The 17376-nt window shown below is 44.7% G+C and overlaps 1 protein-coding gene across 1 annotated transcript in view; it reads left to right on the top strand.

Annotated features, from left to right (window-relative positions):
* LOC147465693 (S-adenosyl-L-methionine-dependent methyltransferases superfamily protein) overlaps positions 1–15887 on the top strand; it is a 31445-nt gene extending 15558 nt beyond the window's left edge. The window contains exons 4-9 of the mRNA XM_086521426.1: positions 14073–14166; positions 14257–14382; positions 14500–14600; positions 14708–14782; positions 14860–14952; positions 15054–15887. Of these exons, the coding sequence (XP_086377552.1) occupies positions 14073–14166; positions 14257–14382; positions 14500–14600; positions 14708–14782; positions 14860–14952; positions 15054–15461 (897 nt within the window). The 3' untranslated portion in view covers positions 15462–15887. The remainder of the gene's footprint in view (positions 1–14072; positions 14167–14256; positions 14383–14499; positions 14601–14707; positions 14783–14859; positions 14953–15053) is intronic.
* The last annotated feature ends 1489 nt before the right edge of the window (positions 15888–17376 follow it).

Genomic DNA, 17376 nt, shown 5'->3' with positions numbered 1-17376 from the left:
GGCAAAGACACAGAGTACATGAACTTGGAATTACACTATGGTTGACACGAAAAATGACGCCAGGGAAGAGGGTTCCTCTTCACAAGTCAGACGGGCTATTCCTTCAATGTTCGAGATTGGCGAGAGTTCACGGCCACCCCTGTCTGTACCTATTGTTGATTTGAATTCTCCACAAGATGAAGGGTATATGACTGGGCAACTAGACGAGGATGTGTTAGAGACACAATTGGTTGCCACTGTGAATGTGTTTTCTCGGTTGGTGCAGAATCCTAGGTTTATGGAATTTTTGCAAGCGCCACGAGTCTCACAGCAGACAACACAGCAGACAAGGCAACTGTCTCATGTAGTAGAGCTTGTTGAGGCTCAAGCCCAGGTCCCTTGTGCATCCCAGTAGGGCGGGGCGCACTCACATGTTGCGGAGTCTCATGGGGCTCCATGACAAGTTCCATTTGTCCATGAACAGGTGGTTTGGACGCCTATTCCACAGGCTTTGCGAGTTCAGCCCGCCACCTTTCAGAGTCCAAATGTTGCATTAAATGGAGAGGGAACCAGTTTCCAGGCTATGCAACAGGGTTTTCCACCACCCACGGTACATCCTTGGCATTTCGGGGGTGGATCAATGTTTCAGAACATGGCTAGTTATGCGCGTGGAAACTAGCAATATATGCCAGGAACAGTGTTTGGGGGTATGCAAGGCATGACGTCAAACCCAATGTATGGTAATATTGGCATGCAACAAGGGTTTCAATGCAACCATGGCCAGTTTGGGGTGCCACATGGGAATTTTGGCATGGCTGGTTTTTTTGACTAGCAGCCACATATGGCACCAATTACGCAAAATGTGAATCGCCAAGGTGTGCCGATGATCCCTATTATAGTGCCCATGTTGCAGACAATTCCCTATGACAATTTGGGAGCACTGGAAAAGCCAAAAGTCTACAAAGAAGGTGCAACTAAAAAGTTGATACTTTCTGTCACGAGGACGTGGCAAATGCTAACCTTAGTTGTTGGTTTCTTTCTGATGATTTTTATTTAATTTTTGGGACCCTCTTTTTGACGTTGCAAATGGTCCGACATTGTATGGCGAGTGTGAAACGGCAGATGGTCGAGAGTTTCACCCGCAGACTGGAAGGGCTTGTCACCACGAGTTGGTTGGGCCGACCGGCACTTGAATCCGAGCAGTAAAAGTATGTCTAGGCTCATTTCAAAGTCATTTAGGTCCCTCTCTACACTTATAAGTCGGTGGCTACTAGGAAATTAACTCAAAATAGGCAAAGTGGACACTTGGCGGCTACAGAGGAGTTTGCCAAGTCCAGCTGGTCCCACCCATTTTGAGAGAGGGGGCTCATTTTTGGCTCATAAGTGACTACAGTGTGTGTGTGAGTAGTTGGTGCAGGTGATGAAGCTTTAATGGGAAGCTTGCCTTCTCCCTTGCACTATGTAGTGCGATGATTCCGCTCTCGTGCACCTCTCTCCCCTTTTGAATACAGAATCGTGATGTCCCGCTCGAGGGCTACTCATCTGTATGTACAGTTATGTGGGTTCATGCGTGTATGCCGAGGCAAGAGCCTCTTGTCCAGGTACTGGATTAGCTAATTGCTAATCCCCCGCAGCTATAGGTAAATTTGGAGAGAGAAATCTCGTCCGATTCAGAAGGCAAGTAGCCCAATAGATGCGGGAGTACGAGGGCTTGCTACGGATGCGTTCGGTTTGCGAAACGGAGCCCAAAACAGAAAATTACAGCCTGCTGTGTAAATTTGCACGTTTAGGGTTTCGGTCGTAATTGGTCTCTAATACCCCAAGAAGTTCGGGGAAGCGAGGGGATCGTTAAATAGGTGATTTGGCGCAATTTCAGGGCAGAGAACAGAGAATTCAGCGTGCTGTAGATTATTGTCAGGTTTTGTCAAGTGTCCGTATGCATCGGGAAAGTCATCCATTGCGTGGGGATTTGCTGAAATCGGGCCAGAACAGATATTTTTCAGCCCGGATCATGTGGGACAACTCATTTGAAATCGCAGGTTTTATTCCCTTTTTGATAAGAAGACCATTGATCTGATTCGTGGAAGTACACCACCGAACTGGCCACCTTACCATGTTAGCTGAGCCCAAAATGAAGAGATCATGAACCAAGTGAAAGACCTTCTGGAAAAGGGTCTTTTCTAGCCGAGTACTTCACCCTACTACTCTCCGGTGCTGTTGGTATTAAAGAAAGACGGATCTTGGAGAATGTGCATTGATTACAGAGCTCTCAATAAAATCACCATCAAGAACAAATTTTCGATTCCAAGGATCGATGATATTCTTGACCGACTTCAGGGGTCCTCTTGTTTCAGTAGGATTGATTTGAAAAGCGGATATCATCAGATCCGAATTGCTTCGGGAGATGTCTTCAAGACAGCCTTTCGGACGAGCTTCGGTTTGTATGAATTTTTGGTGATGCCTTTTGGCCTTACCAATGCTCCAACGACTTTCAACCGAATGATGGATAGGATTTTTCGAGAGTAAAGATCATTTGTCGGCACTTTCTTTGATGACATTATAGTTTTCTCCAAGGGTGAAGCAGAGCATAGACATCATCTGCAACAGGTCTTTTAGGCATTGCGTAATCACAAGTTAGTTATCAATGCCAAAAAGAGTGAATTTTTCTTGCCGGAGATACACTTTTTGGGACACATCGTCTGAGCAGCAGGAGTACAGATGGACCCCGCCAAGATTGAGACTATACGTGATTGGCCCGATCTGAAGAATGTTCATGAAGTTAGAAGCTTCCTGGGCTTCTGTTCTTACTATCGGCGGTTCATTTGAAAGTTTGCAGAGGTAGCTTCCCCTTTGCACATTCTGACACAAAAAGGAGTCCCTTTCTCGTGGGGAGCCATAGAGGTGACTGCCTTGCAGACACTGAAAGACAAATTGACTACTGGACCAGTATTGACTTTGCCGGATTTGCAAAAGTCATTTAAGGTATATTGTGATGCTTGTGCTCGTAGTTTGGGAGCGTCTTAATGCTAGAAGGCCATGTGATTGCCTATGAAAGCCGATTGTTTTCGAGGGCAGAATTGACAACACAAATTTATGAGAAAGAGCTTTTGGCAATGATCCATGCTCTTACTCAATGGCGACATTACCTACTTGGAGCTGATTTCACGGTCTTCACTGATCATCAGAGTTTACACTACTTGTCACAGAAGCAACTTTCGGAAAAGCAGATGCGGTGGGCTTACATCTTGTCATAGTTTCACTTCCAGATTGTCCACGTTCAGGGACAAAAGAACTCGGTGGTTGTTGCTAATTGGACTATTTTCTTATTTTTAATGATTAATCTCTTTTTTAGGATATTTTATTGTGTGCACTAAGAACTGTTAAAAGATTGTAGCTACAGGAACTGCCATCAAGAACGGACAACTCTGATGTGTCATTTGATTGGTGACGGTAAACATCGCGAAGGAGTTTTCGTAAGTTCGGTGGAAAGGGCCGGGTTACGAGTGCCCCTGATGCATCACATGATGGGTGACGGGTGCATCAGTAAGGGGGCATCCCGTAGGCCAAGGAGGAAATCCGAATTGAGTAAGAAAATACGCGTAAGAACGCAAGCACAAGAATAAAGATGGGTTCAAGGAAGCTTTTTACGAAAAGCAGGAACCTTCACGGGAGGGCTGATGCTTTCCCCGTGAGGAAGCTATGTCTGCATTGCATCTGTGCCGTGTTCTGCACGCGGGGACGCCTGGAATGTGTTTGTGTAGCATTGTTTTCATTAACTAAGTGAGTTTTTAAAGTTTGAACAGGTTCACACTTTATTTTATTAAGTGGCCGGTCACTTTTAAGTGATCATCCTTGTATTAATAAAATAAAGCAAGTCCTAAAAAACCAGCGCTAATAGGCTACGCAAGCTGAAAATCAGCGATCTCTCTCTCTCCTCTCTCTACAAAGCGCCAGAATCAGCGATTCTTCTCTCTCCTCTCTCTAGGAGCGCCGGGTTTTGCTTTTTCGGCCCCTATTCCCGCCGGGTGCAAGGGCCTATAAAAGGGTAGCCAGCGTTCCAGTTTTCACAAGTCGGAAGCAACAGAAGAAGCTAGCGCTGGGGTTCTGGAGCAGAGTCTGGCGACGAAAACTGCAAGTGTTCGTGTGACGACTGAGTACGGAGGTTGCTTTTCCGAGCAAGGAGCGACAGGTATAAGGTGTTGATACGCATTGAGAATTATTGCTTTGTGTGGTTTGTTTTGTAGGGATCTCCCGTCTTATGGGAAAGCCCCTCACGGGAAAGTACGGCTTCACGCCTAAGTCCCTTACGGGAAGGAACGGCCTTGTGCCCAAGCCCTTTTACGGGAAAGCACGACCTTCGGGTCTAAGATTTCAGAACGGAGGGGTTTCCTCGGGTTCTCGTGCTTGTATAAGAATTCTCCTTGAATAAAGAATACTCTTAACGAGGGGGGGGACCAGCCCATCTTCTGGTCCCCAATACTGTGTCGATCTTCTCCCTTCTCTCATGTTTGCAAAGTATTATATTTTTCAGATTTCTACGTGCTCGTGTACGCTCCCGTTTTGTGACAGTGGTATCAGAGCTCGGACTCCTCTCTTTCTCTGCAAAGAAGGACGATTCCGGGAAGAACCATGTCGGGCCAAGGGAGAAGCGTTGAAGAGGAGCTTCAACAAGTGCAAGCTCAGCTTGCGGATTTGCAACAAATTTTACTGTTGCCAGATGTCCAAAAGCTCTTGGGCGGAATGAAGAAAACGAATAGAACTGATGCAGCCAAGCATCCAGACAACACTGTTGGCGTGAGACCACAGGAGGAAAGAGAAGAAGAACGTGCCGAGATGCACAAAGGATCTTCGGATCGGAATAAACGGCCTACTCCAAGGAAAGGCCAGGAAAAAGCGCTCTCTTTGCTAGACGAGAGCAAGGACATCTCTATCTCATCTCCATCCTACTCTCCTGATTATACTTCTACTTCTCGATCATCTTGTCAGAAGAAGGAAGCCGCTAGTGCTACTACCCGACATCAACCTAAAGATAAGCCTCGATTCAAGAAGCATGGTCGCAAGTCTCAACATCGCATGAGAGTCTTCAAATCGGGTGACAAGGACATCAAGTTCGAAACCTACAACGGATGGAGAGACATCTCCAAAGCACTGTCCTTCATCAGACAATTTGAAGTCGCCTTTACCAATGGGCACTTCACAGAAAGATCCAAATTACGCCATGTGGGGATGCATCTCAAGGAAACGGCAAGTAATTGGTGGTTAGCCAAGATTCTGGAAGGTTCTCAGGCCAGAATTTGGGAGAGCTTCAAATCTGAATTTTATGAACAATTTCTTCCACCTGACTTCGAGCAGGACATACGAAAGGAATGGGACTGGCTTGCCCAGAAGGAACATGAAAGAGTAACGACTTATGTGGACAAGTATTGGTCGGTTCTTCTCAAGGTCACTCCCTTCATGAAGATTGCAGACGAGGAAAAGAAATGAAAATTCGAAGCGGGTCTCCAACCGCAGCTTCGAAAGAGTATGAAAGTGTATCCGCATGATACTCTTCAGAGGATGATGGAGTCAGCAATCATTGCTGAGGATTTGCACTCAACTGGGACGCCCAGAAAAATGGAACATAGCACTTACCGTGCAAGACAAAGAGGGGTTTACGATGACCAAGGGGGCCAAGGAAGAAAACGTCCTCCATCTAGGGACGATGATCACTCTAAGAAGCCAGAGGGCAATGGCAAGCGAACCAAGTATCTTTCTCCTACTCAACTTCAAACTTTCAGAGAGGAAGGAAGATGCTTCTACTGTGGCGAGAAAGGACATATGAAACCGGATTGCCCGCTAAAGCAGCAACGGCAAGAACAAACCTCTACGAGGCAAGAAAAAGCAAGGAAGGAACCCGCACCGCCAAGCTCGAACTCAATTCCAGATGTCCAAGGAAACACAGAAACGGAGAAAGGGAAGCGTCAACTTCTGAAGGGCTGGGGGTCTTTGAACAACCAGCGAGTACTGATTCTTTATGATCCAGGATCCATGGATAACTTCATCTCCCTAGATACCGCGGAACGTTTGTGCCTCACACTGGCTCAGCTTGGCACACCGGTTACATCCGGATCGGCATTCGAGGGGTTGACAACCAATGCAACTCCCGTGCAAGGACAACTCAATCTTCGGATTGGCGAGTACAAGGACCGCGAATCATTTTTGATGGCACCCATCGAGGGATGTGATATCATCTTGGGTATGCCATGGCACTTCCACATGACACCTATTCCCGATTATGTGGAAAAGACCCTCACTTTTGATCATGGGGGTAAGAAAATAAAGATTCATGCTGATGCAGGAGATTGGCAGTTCCCAATTGTAAGCCATATCTCCATTAAGAAAGAAATGAAGAAGTGTGTTTCTGCTTACTTGATTTTTGCACGTGAGAAGGATAAAACTAGTAGGGACTTTCTCTCTAGTCTGGAAATTAAGCGTCTTCAATTTATTGAAAAGTACAAAGATTGTTTCACGGAAACACTTCCTGATGAACTCCCTCCGGTACGCCCGGAAGATCACCGCATAGATCTCATACCGGGTAGCTCGCCTCCCAATCAACCCCCTTATCGGGTAAGTCTTGCTCAGCAAGAGGAAATTTTGAAGCAAGTCAACGAGCTTCTAGAGAATGGGTTAGTACGGCCAAGTGCTTCACCATACTACTCTCCAGTTCTACTGGTGCAGAAGAAAGATGGCACGTTTCGAATGTGCATAGACTATAGGTCTTTAAACAAGATCATGATCAAGAATCGCTTTCCGATCCCCCGGATTGATGATATACTTGATAAGTTGCATGGTGCAAGTGTCTTTAGTCGCATAGACTTAAAGAGTGGGTATCATCAGATACGGATCGCCCCTGAGGATGTCCACAAGGCTTCTTTCCGCACAACCTTTGGACTATATGAATTTTTGGTAATGCCTTTCGGCTTGACCAATGCTCCTGCGACCTTCAATCGCATGATGGACCGCATTTTCAGCCCGTATCGAGCTTTTACGGGAGTATTCTTTGACGACATACTCGTCTTCTCTAAGTCAGAAGAGGAACATCGGAAGCACTTGGACTTAGTGTTTCAAGAATTGCGAAAGCATGAGTTGCATGTGAATGCAAAGAAGAGCGAGTTCTTTCTCTCAGAGATACACTATCTCGGCCATATAGTCTCTCACAATCAAGTGAGTATGGATCCTGCCAAGATCCGAGTGGTAGAAGATTGGCCTATTTCCACTACGGTACATGATGTACGTAGCTTCCTTGGATTATGTTCGTATTATCGAAGGTTTGTCCGAGGATTTGCTCATGTAGCAGGACCCCTTCATGATTTGACAAAGAAGAAGATTCCTTTCAGATGGGGATCGAGACAACAAGGAGCTTTTGATCGGCTCAAGCACTTGCTAAGCCATGGACCTATTTTGATAGTGCCTAACTTAAGGAAACCATTTGAGGTTCACTGCGATGCTTCAGGTGATTGCATCGGAGCAGTGTTAAACCAAGAAGGCCATGCAGTGGCCTACGAAAGCAGACGGCTTAAGGATGCAGAGTTGCATGCATCAATCTACGAAAAGGAACTCACGGCTATGATTCACGCCTTATCCAACTGGAAGCACTATCTTCTAGGAGCGGATTTTGTGATCAAGACTAATCACCAGAGTTTGCGGTATTTTCTTACACAAAGGAAACTATTTGAGAAGCAGATGAGATGGGCCAACTTTTTGTCTATGTTTCACTTTCAGATCCTTCACACGACTGGGAGTAAGAATGTGGTCGCAGACGCATTGTCTAGACGGCCAAGGGTGAACGCTATCACTTCGGTGTATCACCAAGAATTAGAAGCACTACCGGATTTGTATCCGAATGACCCAGACTTCTCCACCATTTGGGGAAAGCTACATCGTGGAGAGAATGAGTTTCCCTATTCCATCCGGGACGGTTATCTCTACCTCCATCAGGCCATATGTGTGGCGGAACCATTAAGAAAGAAGATCATGGATGAAGCACACGCTTCGCCTTATGCGGATCATCGGGGTATTCTCCCTACGACCTTAGCAATGGAAAGATATTTCTTTTGGCCTAGCTTTAAAGCAGACATTGATAAGTATGTCAGGGAATGCTTGGTTTGCCAAAAAGTGAAGTATGATCGGCATAAGACGCCTGGGTTGCTACAACCTTTGCCTGTGCCTAATCAACCTTGGGAAAGTATTGCCATGGACTTCATCATGGACCTCCCTAGAACTCAGACTGGAAATGACGCGATATGGACCATTGTGGACAGGTTTAGCAAGCAAGCACACTTTATACCAGTCAAGAAAACGATAAAAGCAGATCATATGGCTAGAGTCTTTCTGGCACAGATCTTTAAACATCATGGAATGCCTAAGTCTATTGTGAGTGATCGAGATCCTCGCATGACAGGAAATTTTTGGCGTGCCTTGATGGATAATCTTGGTACGAAGCTGAATTTTTCATCTGCCTACCATCCTCAAACGGACGGGCAAAGTGAGATAGCCAATTCCATAGTATTGGATATGTTAAAAGCTTATGTGTCAGACCGGCAATCTGACTGGGAGAAATATTTGCCTCTTGTCGAGTATGCGTATAACAATACCATACACTCATCGACAGGGAAAGCACCTTTTGAGATTCTCTATGGTAAGCCTTTGCTTCCACCCATCCTTTTAACTAAGGACAAGATCTTTGCAGCAGATGAATGTGTCTGGGATTTGGACACAGCCTACGGGCAAGTTAGGAGAGCTATTCTACGCTCTCAGGAAAAGCATAAGAAAGCTGTAGACAAGCACAGAAGGAATCTAGACTTAACAGTCGGACAGTTAGTCTTACTCAAGTTTGAGAAGGCAAGACTTCAGAAACAAGCGTCTCATAAGGGGAAAGTGGTAAAACTTTCTACCCGTTATTATGGGCCGTTTAAGATCACTGAGCGAGTGAATGATGTCACTTTCCGATTAGAGCTACCGCCTAATTGGAAGATCCATAATGCTTTCCATGTCAGTTTACTCCGGCCGTATGTGGGACCGTCTCCAAGCCAGCCTAGTGCTGAGGAACCTCCTGAGGTTGAGGAAACAGAAGAAATACTCCAACCGGAGCAGATAGTAAGTCATCAGGAGTGGCCTCTCAGATCCGGAAAGATAACATGGAAGTATTTGGTTAAGTTTAAGAACTATTCGTGACGCAGGAGGAATTAGCAGCTTATCCCGAGATACTGGAGGTATATGTCTAAGCACTACAGTTGAGGTCAACTGTTTAGAAGCCAGAGGGGTGTTGCTAATTGGACTATTTTCTTATTTTTAATGATTAATCTCTTTTTTAGGATATTTTATTGTGTGCACTAAGAACTGTTAAAAGATTGTAGCTACAGGAATTGCCATCAAGAACGGACAACTCTGATGTGTCATTTGATGGGTGACGGTAAACATGGCGAAGGAGTTTTCGTAAGTTCGGTGGAAAGGGCCGGGTTACGAGTGCCCCTGATGCGTCACATGATGGGTGACGGGTGCATCAGTAAGGGGGCATCCCGTAGGCTAAGGAGGAAATCCAAATTGAGTAAGAAAATACGCGTAAGAACGCAAGCACAAGAATAAAGATGGGTTCAAGGAAGCTTTTTACGAAAAGCAGGAACCTTCGTGGGAGGGCTGATGCTTTCCCCGCGAGGAAGCTATGTCTGCATTGCATCTGTCCCGTGTTTTGCACGCGGGGACGCTTGGAATGTGTTTGTGTAGCATTGTTTTCATTAACTAAGTGAGTTTTTAAAGTTTGAACAGGTTCACACTTTATTTTATTAAGTGGCCGGTCACTTTTAAGTGATCATCCCTTTATTAATAAAATAAAGCAAGTCCTTCTAAAAAACCAGCGCTAATAGGCTATGCAAGCTGAAAATCAGCGATCTCTCTCTCTCCTCTCTCTACAAAGCGCCAAAATCAGCGATTCTTCTCTCTCCTCTCTCTAGGAGCGCCAGGTTTTGCTTTTTCGGCCCCTATTCCCGCCGGGTGCAAGGGCCTATAAAAGGGTAGCCAGCGTTCCAGTTTTCACAAGTCGGAAGCAGCAGAAGAAGCTAGCGTTGGGATTCTAGAGCAGAGTTTGGCGACGAAAATTGCAAGTGTTCGTGTGACGACTGAGTACGGAGGTCGCTTTTCCGAGCAAGGAGCGACAGGTATAAGGTGTTGATACGCATTGAGAATTATTGCTTTGTGTGGTTTGTTTTGTAGGGATCTCCCGTCTTACGGGAAAGCCCCTCATGGGAAAGTACGGCTTCATGCCTAAGTCCCTTACGGGAAGGAACGGCCTTGTGCCCAAGCCCTTTTACGGGAAAGCACGACCTTCGGGTCTAAGATTTCAGAACGGAGGGGTTTCCTCGGGTTCTCGTGCTTGTATAAGAATTCTCCTTGAATAAAGAATACTCTTAACGAGGGGGGACCAGCCCATCTTCTGGTCCCTAATACTGTGTCGATCTTCTCCCTTCTCTCATGTTTGCAAAGTATTATATTTTTCAGATTTCTACGTGCTCGTGTATGCTCCCGTTTTGTGACAGTGGTAGATGCTTTGTCTCGGAAGCCACTAGTCTTGGCTACATCCGCGATTCATCATAGGAGCTTCGAGGACATGGTTGATCAGTACGCCACAGATCCGGATTTTTCCGATGTATCTATTCGAATACAAATGGGGAGGTAGTAGCGGGATATTCCATACAGGATGGCTACTTGATGAAGAAAACGATGTTGTGTGTCACACAGCCGTTGAGGGAAAAGGTTATGACTGAGTGCCATTGTCCACCTTTTATGGGTTAGCGCGGCATCGACACCACCTTGAAAGGTGTGGAGCGTTACTTTTTTTGGCGAAGACTCAAGAAAGATGTGGATGACTATGTACGCAGTTGTTTAGTATGCCAGAAGGTCAAGTTTGATTGGCATAAGGCACAGGGATTGTTACAGCCTTTACCCATTCCCACCCGCCTTTTGGGAAAGTATTGCTATGGATTTCATTTTTGATATCCTGGGCATGATGGCATTTGGACCATGATCGATAGATTTAGCAAGCATGTTCACTTCATTCTAGTGAAGAAAATAGTCAAGCTGGATTATTTAGCGACTGCACATTTTTTCAGACTACATGGCATGCCTGAGGATAGAGATCCCCTGTTTTGGAGGGTTGTTTGGGAGAACATAGGCACACGGTTGCAATTCTTGTCATCATTCTACCCGCAGACAGATGGGCAATCTGAGATTGCAAATTCAGTTGTTCTGGATTTATTGAAGTCTTACATTTCTGATCAATGGGAATTTTTTTAGCCCTTGGTGGAATTTGCCTACAATAACATGATCCATTCTTGACGGGGAAGGCGCAATTTGGGATCATTGAAGGTGCTCCGAAGGTTCCACCCTACCTTAGCACGAAAGATAAGATTTTTGAAGCCGACATTCACCGTGTTACCACTTTGTTTGTGATCATTTGTACTCTCTCACTAAAGGAACGGAAGCCTCTCCCTTCCGTAAGTAAAAGCAATCCTGGAGCACAGTTCGGAGCACTCATCTTGAGCAAAGTTCAACATTCACTTCCGCTGCACTTTACATTGGTATCAGAGCTTTGACAGTGTTCTGTATCACTCAAGGAAAGAACCACAAGAATTTTTTTTGCTTGTTGCGGTCGCACGTACAGTTGGGCGTGTCAATTCGTAATCGTGTTTTTGAAGAGTGACAACAAACCCAAGAAAGAAGGGCTTGTCCAACCCCCCCCTTGTTTCTATTTTCACTCATTGAGAGCGGACCGTGCACTTAACGGCCGGCCAATCGACGTGAGGTGGGAAAAAGCAACCTTGGTGTGAGCGCAAGGCCGTGCGCCTGCGGGAAAGAGGAGCTCGGGTAAGAGAAGATCCTTCTCTAACATAGATTGCAAGCTAAAGAAGAACCTCAAGAACTCAAGACCCAAGAACCACAAGAACCTAAGTTCCTCGTGAACCTAAGAACCCAAGACTTCAGTGTATGGTCATGACCCGAAGTGGAATGGATACTTTGCATGGAGGTTGCGAAGAAGAATTTTCCCCACCAGGAGGTTTTTCCGACCCTCCCCCTTCCCCATCTACGCCAAGGATTGCACCAAATCCTATGGAGGCTTTAATCTATTTGATGACCGGTTTGGCATTCCGTCTATATGTTCATCTACATTGCATGCACAGTCTTTAAAGAAGACTAGAATTTTTCCAGTCACTTTACTTGGAATGGGTATGTTCATGTTTTTGTGTTGGAAGTGGTTTCAGGAATTTTCATCCTCGGAGATTCTTGAAGAAGGTAGACGCATGACTATAGACGAAGTTACGTGCACATCTAACCTTATGTACGTGAACAAGCTACTTCATGACTAGGGTTCAGTTCAGTTAGCTTAGGAAGTGTTCTAACACTTTTGTGAGTCTGTTCAGAGACCGTGCATGTCCAGGCACTTAGAGTAGATGCATATCCTCTGGTTGCACACAACATGATCATGATATTACAGTCAGAACCCATCAGGAGCATTTTTACAGTGCACATACCTATTTTCCCTATTTTAGCTATTTCACTTATTATTAATAAGTGACTTTGTTGGGAAACTGGGTAGGGCAATTTGACTCAGGTAGTATATAAGAGAAGCTAGCGCTAGTGTTTTCTGGCAAAAGAGGCAGGGACCAAGTGTTCGACAGTGCACCTTCTCAGCCAGACCCCCGGCAGAACAACTTAGCGTTTTTAGCCATCAAGAAAAGCCAGCGTTTTCAGCATTTGCAGATTCCCTAGGGTTTTGCAGTTGCAGATCAACCTGGCGATAGCAGATCACAACAGATTCCCTAGCGTTTTTGCAGCAAAACAGCAGATCAGCCTAGCGTTTTTGGATCAGCAGGACAACCTAGCGTTTTGCAGATTCCCGGCAACAAGCCCCTTTTCTGCATCAGCGTTTTCAGTTTTCATCATATAGATTCTGTACCGCAGCCCCCGAACCTCGCAGATCTCACCTTCCCGCAGCAGATCCTCGCCGCAAGGTCAGATTCAGCCCGCTATTCGCAGATTTCAGCATCTGCATTTTCAGCGCATCGTCGTCGCGTCGTCATCATCGCCGTCGTCACCGACATAAAGTCAGAATTCAGCAGGTACAAGATTTGCAGATTTCAGCCCTTAGTGTTTTCAGTTTTCAGCCCGTCTCGTCCTCGTCCTCGTCCTCATCGTCGTCGACATCGTCGGCAAGTCCATTGCATTGTAGAGATTTGTGCAATCAATAGTAGACCGCTCTCGCCATAGAGAGTGGGGCCTTCGGAGGAGGGTTTGACAACAGTCTGGTGTCGTATTCTTCTCTCTCTATCTCTCAGTCTTAGCACCTTCATTCACATTGTTAACCACTTTGTTTGTGATCATTTGCACTCTCTCACTATAGGAACAGAAGGCTCTCCCTTCCGTAAGTAAAAGGAACCCTTGAGCACAGTTCGGAGAGCAAAGTTCAACATTCACTTCCGCTGCACCTTACACAAAGACAGAAAGATAAAAGGTAAAGTGATTAGGTGGCTTTGATGAGGCCCAAAGAAATTTTGTTTTTGCTACATGTTCTCACGGTTGTATGATGGTGACCTACATTTGCCTCCATGGTTATTGTTTTCAGTTGCAACTTGCCTGCTGTGTAAGGTGACGTAGCTTGAAGGTTAGTATCGTCAACCGATACTCACTCTTTACCCATTATTATCGACTTTGTTATATTAGTGTTGAGTGGACGTTTTGTAGCTGGGTGTGTGTACTTGTTTTATGTTTTCTCAGTAAGGAAAGTATATAGGACTAATATTGCAATCACTTTGATTTACCTGGATGTGTGTCCAAGGATGGGCCATGTAGTACAATCTTCTCCAACAATAGCTGACAGGTTTTTTGTTTTTGAAGCTGGTTCAAGATTTTATGGGGCTATATGCGTTAAAAGGTTTGGGAAGGTTTTCCAGAATTATCTGAAAATTTCTCAAGCCTAACACGATCCCACTAGATTATAGAGAGTGGGTTCTACAAATGTGGCATGCATGTATTCTTAAAGTTCTGTGCGTAACCTTATGCAGGAGCAAAATTGCAAGAAAGGGGAGTTTAGCCATCCAAAACTTGCAGGAAAGCGGGTTATTGAACTCGGCGCTGGATGTGGCCTTGCAGGCCTTGGTGGGTGGAGCGCAAGTTTATGAATACATTGGTATTATCTGCCGGAGCAGGTACTAAAGCTTCTATATATAACTTTTGCTACTGAAACAGGCATGGCTTTGCTAGGCTGCCAATTGGTAGCCACAGACCAGGTCGAGGTGCTACCATTATTGATAAGAAATCTGGAACGGAATATGGCAAGAGCAACACATTCTCCTTCAGAAAGTCCTTTCTTGGGTTTGTAACTTCCACTGCTCCTTAGTTTCAAAGTGAGTTTTGTTTCTAGCCCTTCCATTTTTTGTCATTCCATTCCTCTAGCGGCCATATCAAGTAACACAACTTTGAACTGACTAGGTTCGCTTGGAACTGTTGAGGTTGTCGAGCTTAACTGGGGTGATGAAGCGCAGATTAAGGCTTTGAAGCCCCCTTTTGATTACATCATTGGTTCAGATATAGTATGTCTTTGAGGGTTGTTGCAAGCTTCTCGGCATATATTTGCTTTCAATATTGAGTTTTGAGTAGGTGTTGGTCTTCTTGCACACTGATTTTTAAGCTTATACAGGTCTACAAAGAACAACTATTGGAGCCCCTTGTAGCCACTCTAATTGGTCTAGGAGGACCAAAAACCACCATACTTGTAGGTGCTTTTGTTCAGCCCTTCCTCTAATGATGTGATATCTAAATGCAACCAATAAACTTTGTGGCTTGATGCAGCTAGCGAATGAGTATCGGTCCAGTAGTGTTCATGAAAAGATGCTACATTTGTGGAAAGAAAGCTTCAACATGAAGATAATACCAAGGTCCAAGGTAAGTGTTTTTCACCCTAAAACATGTAGCGATGATCTTTTGGGGCTTTAGGGATAATTTTTGAATGCTTGTGGTCTAAAGCTTTCATCATCTTGATATAGATGGATCCCACGTACCAACATGAATACATTCAGCTCTTTAGCTTGAAATTGAAAGGGCTTTCATCTTCATCAACAAACGAACAAAGTGTTAAAGGGACGGACGATACAATCCAGGAAAGGGAAGACAGACAATCAGATGTTTTTTATGAAAAAGTTGTAATGCATGATGGAAACAGACACTCTACTGAGTTAACGGAATGTGCAGCACATGAAAATATTGAAGTATCCGAAGCTCATGATTCAAGTAAAAGCATGTCTGTAGATCAGACGAATGTGGATGTCATCAACTGCAAAGAGGGCAACGGCCATTGTAGTGAGACTAGTGATTGGGAAGTACGTAGGCTAGGCTCTATGGCAGCAAGACTATTACAAAATGTTCCTTCCACTTCAAATACATCTCGAGTATGAAAGGCGAAGAGCCCATGAATGCATAGGGCTATAATTGTCGGTGGGAATATGATTACGGTTGAACATGTTTTTGGGTTCGGAAATGTGATTAGTGTCAGAATCTGCTTATATAAGTAGTGGTGAGGAGGATGACACTATATTGGGAGTCCAACCGTTAGTGCAGTTTTCACCTTTGAACAGGTGCTACAAAATGCCAGATTTGTGGAATTCTTTTTAGTCCCCTCTGTTCCGCAAGAGGTTAAGTGCTGCTTGCAGCTATGATTTTGGGCAGCAGTGCAATCCTTGTCAATTAAGGAGTTGTATTCTTGCCTGTCCTTATGACTTCTCCATCCTCTTGGTGTATTAGCCAAATCCAATAAGCGGATTGAACACGCTATTTTGTCGTGGAAATGTGCCAAATTTTACTTTGTTACTTTATGGCCACAATTTTTTCTCAAAATTTTTAAAGACTTCTCAAATTTTTAGGCGGTCTTAGGTCAATTGGAAAGAGCAAGATTAGGTGTGGAATGCTATCATTTCAATTATCGCTCAAATGCATGTCTTTGATTGCTTGAATAAATAGAATCTGGGTCGACTGCTAAGAACTTCCAGTTACAGTTGTCTGATGGTGTGATTTGAATGATTGCTTGAATTTTGTCTTTGAATGCTGGAGAGATTACATTTGGATGGGAGACACAAAGCAAATGTCTCCATGCATAATTAGTTGTAGTCTGTTGGTGGCCGATGTTGAAAAATGTTGTAAGACCACAACTCTGCGATTTGATCCTACAATAGTTTGATTTTGTGTTTAGAGAGACTTCTCAGTCATCAATTTGGTGATTCTACCCTTGTTTTTCAAGGCTGTATCTGCGCATCAAACTATGTTTATCCTTGATTTGAGCTACGTTCCATCATTTCAATCTCAATCTCAACTATATCTAATGCACCTTGGAGGCCCTTGCCACGTGGCATAAGAAGAGGGATTGGAGAGGGGAGTGGAGGGCAATGCTAAGAAAGAAAGAGAGGGAGCCCTTGGTGTGGGGATTTGCGAGTGGATTGGGTGCCAATTAAAGGTCTCTCTCTCTCTCTCTCTCTCTCTCTCTCTCTCAAATCTTTTTTCACATTACACAAGGGAGACCCCCCCCCCCCCGGTTGGCAGGCCGGGCCACACACTTGTGTCGTTACAAGCATCACAAATTCAAAGGTGGTTTTAGGAAGCTGGATGAAGTTATATATTGGAATATACATTACAAGTAGTAGGTGATATTTTGTCAACAAATTAGCATTCAATAAGGTTCTAGTGGATACAAGTCTTTCATTAGCAATGGTTTGTTTGTTTGTTTGTTTTTTTTAAATATGAATTATGCAATATATGTGCTTTTGGACAAATTCTCACAATAATTCCCACATTGTGACTTACCTCAACATCATGAGCTTCTGTGAGGGAGGCATTGCATACCTCGCTAGGTATGATTGGGGGCAAGGGACCGCCGGCCCCCAATCGTACCTAGCTAGGTATGCAGCGCCTCTCGAGCATAAGCTCATGATGTTACTCATTGTATGAAAAACACTAGAAAAGACTCCGTTTTCCTAAATGAGAAAATTTCTAAATCTTCTTGTGATGCATCATGCGGACCATGCGAGTGGACAAGGAATGTAAGTCCAGGGCATCCCGCTTGAGTATCAGAACTCTCTCTCTCTCTCTCTCTCTCTCTCTCTCAAAAGGAGGGTTGGCCATGTGCGTCCATTTGGACGTTCCTTTGAATCCGTAAGTGCTGGCTTTTGGGCAGATTTCTATGCCTACCCACGTCGCTTGGATCGTGTGTGTTTTTTTGCTCTTTTTGTGTGCACATTTTTCTACATTCTAATGTCTCACTCTCACGTCCTAATTTCCTCAATGTACCCACATTCTCTACTTTTACTTTCCATTGAGAAG

The sequence above is a fragment of the Adiantum capillus-veneris genome, chromosome 1 (assembly GCF_014529385.1).
Source record: "Adiantum capillus-veneris isolate H3 chromosome 1, ASM1452938v2, whole genome shotgun sequence".
NCBI lineage: Eukaryota > Viridiplantae > Streptophyta > Polypodiopsida > Polypodiales > Pteridaceae > Adiantum > Adiantum capillus-veneris.
This window is presented reverse-complemented; position numbering and strand designations above follow the sequence as displayed.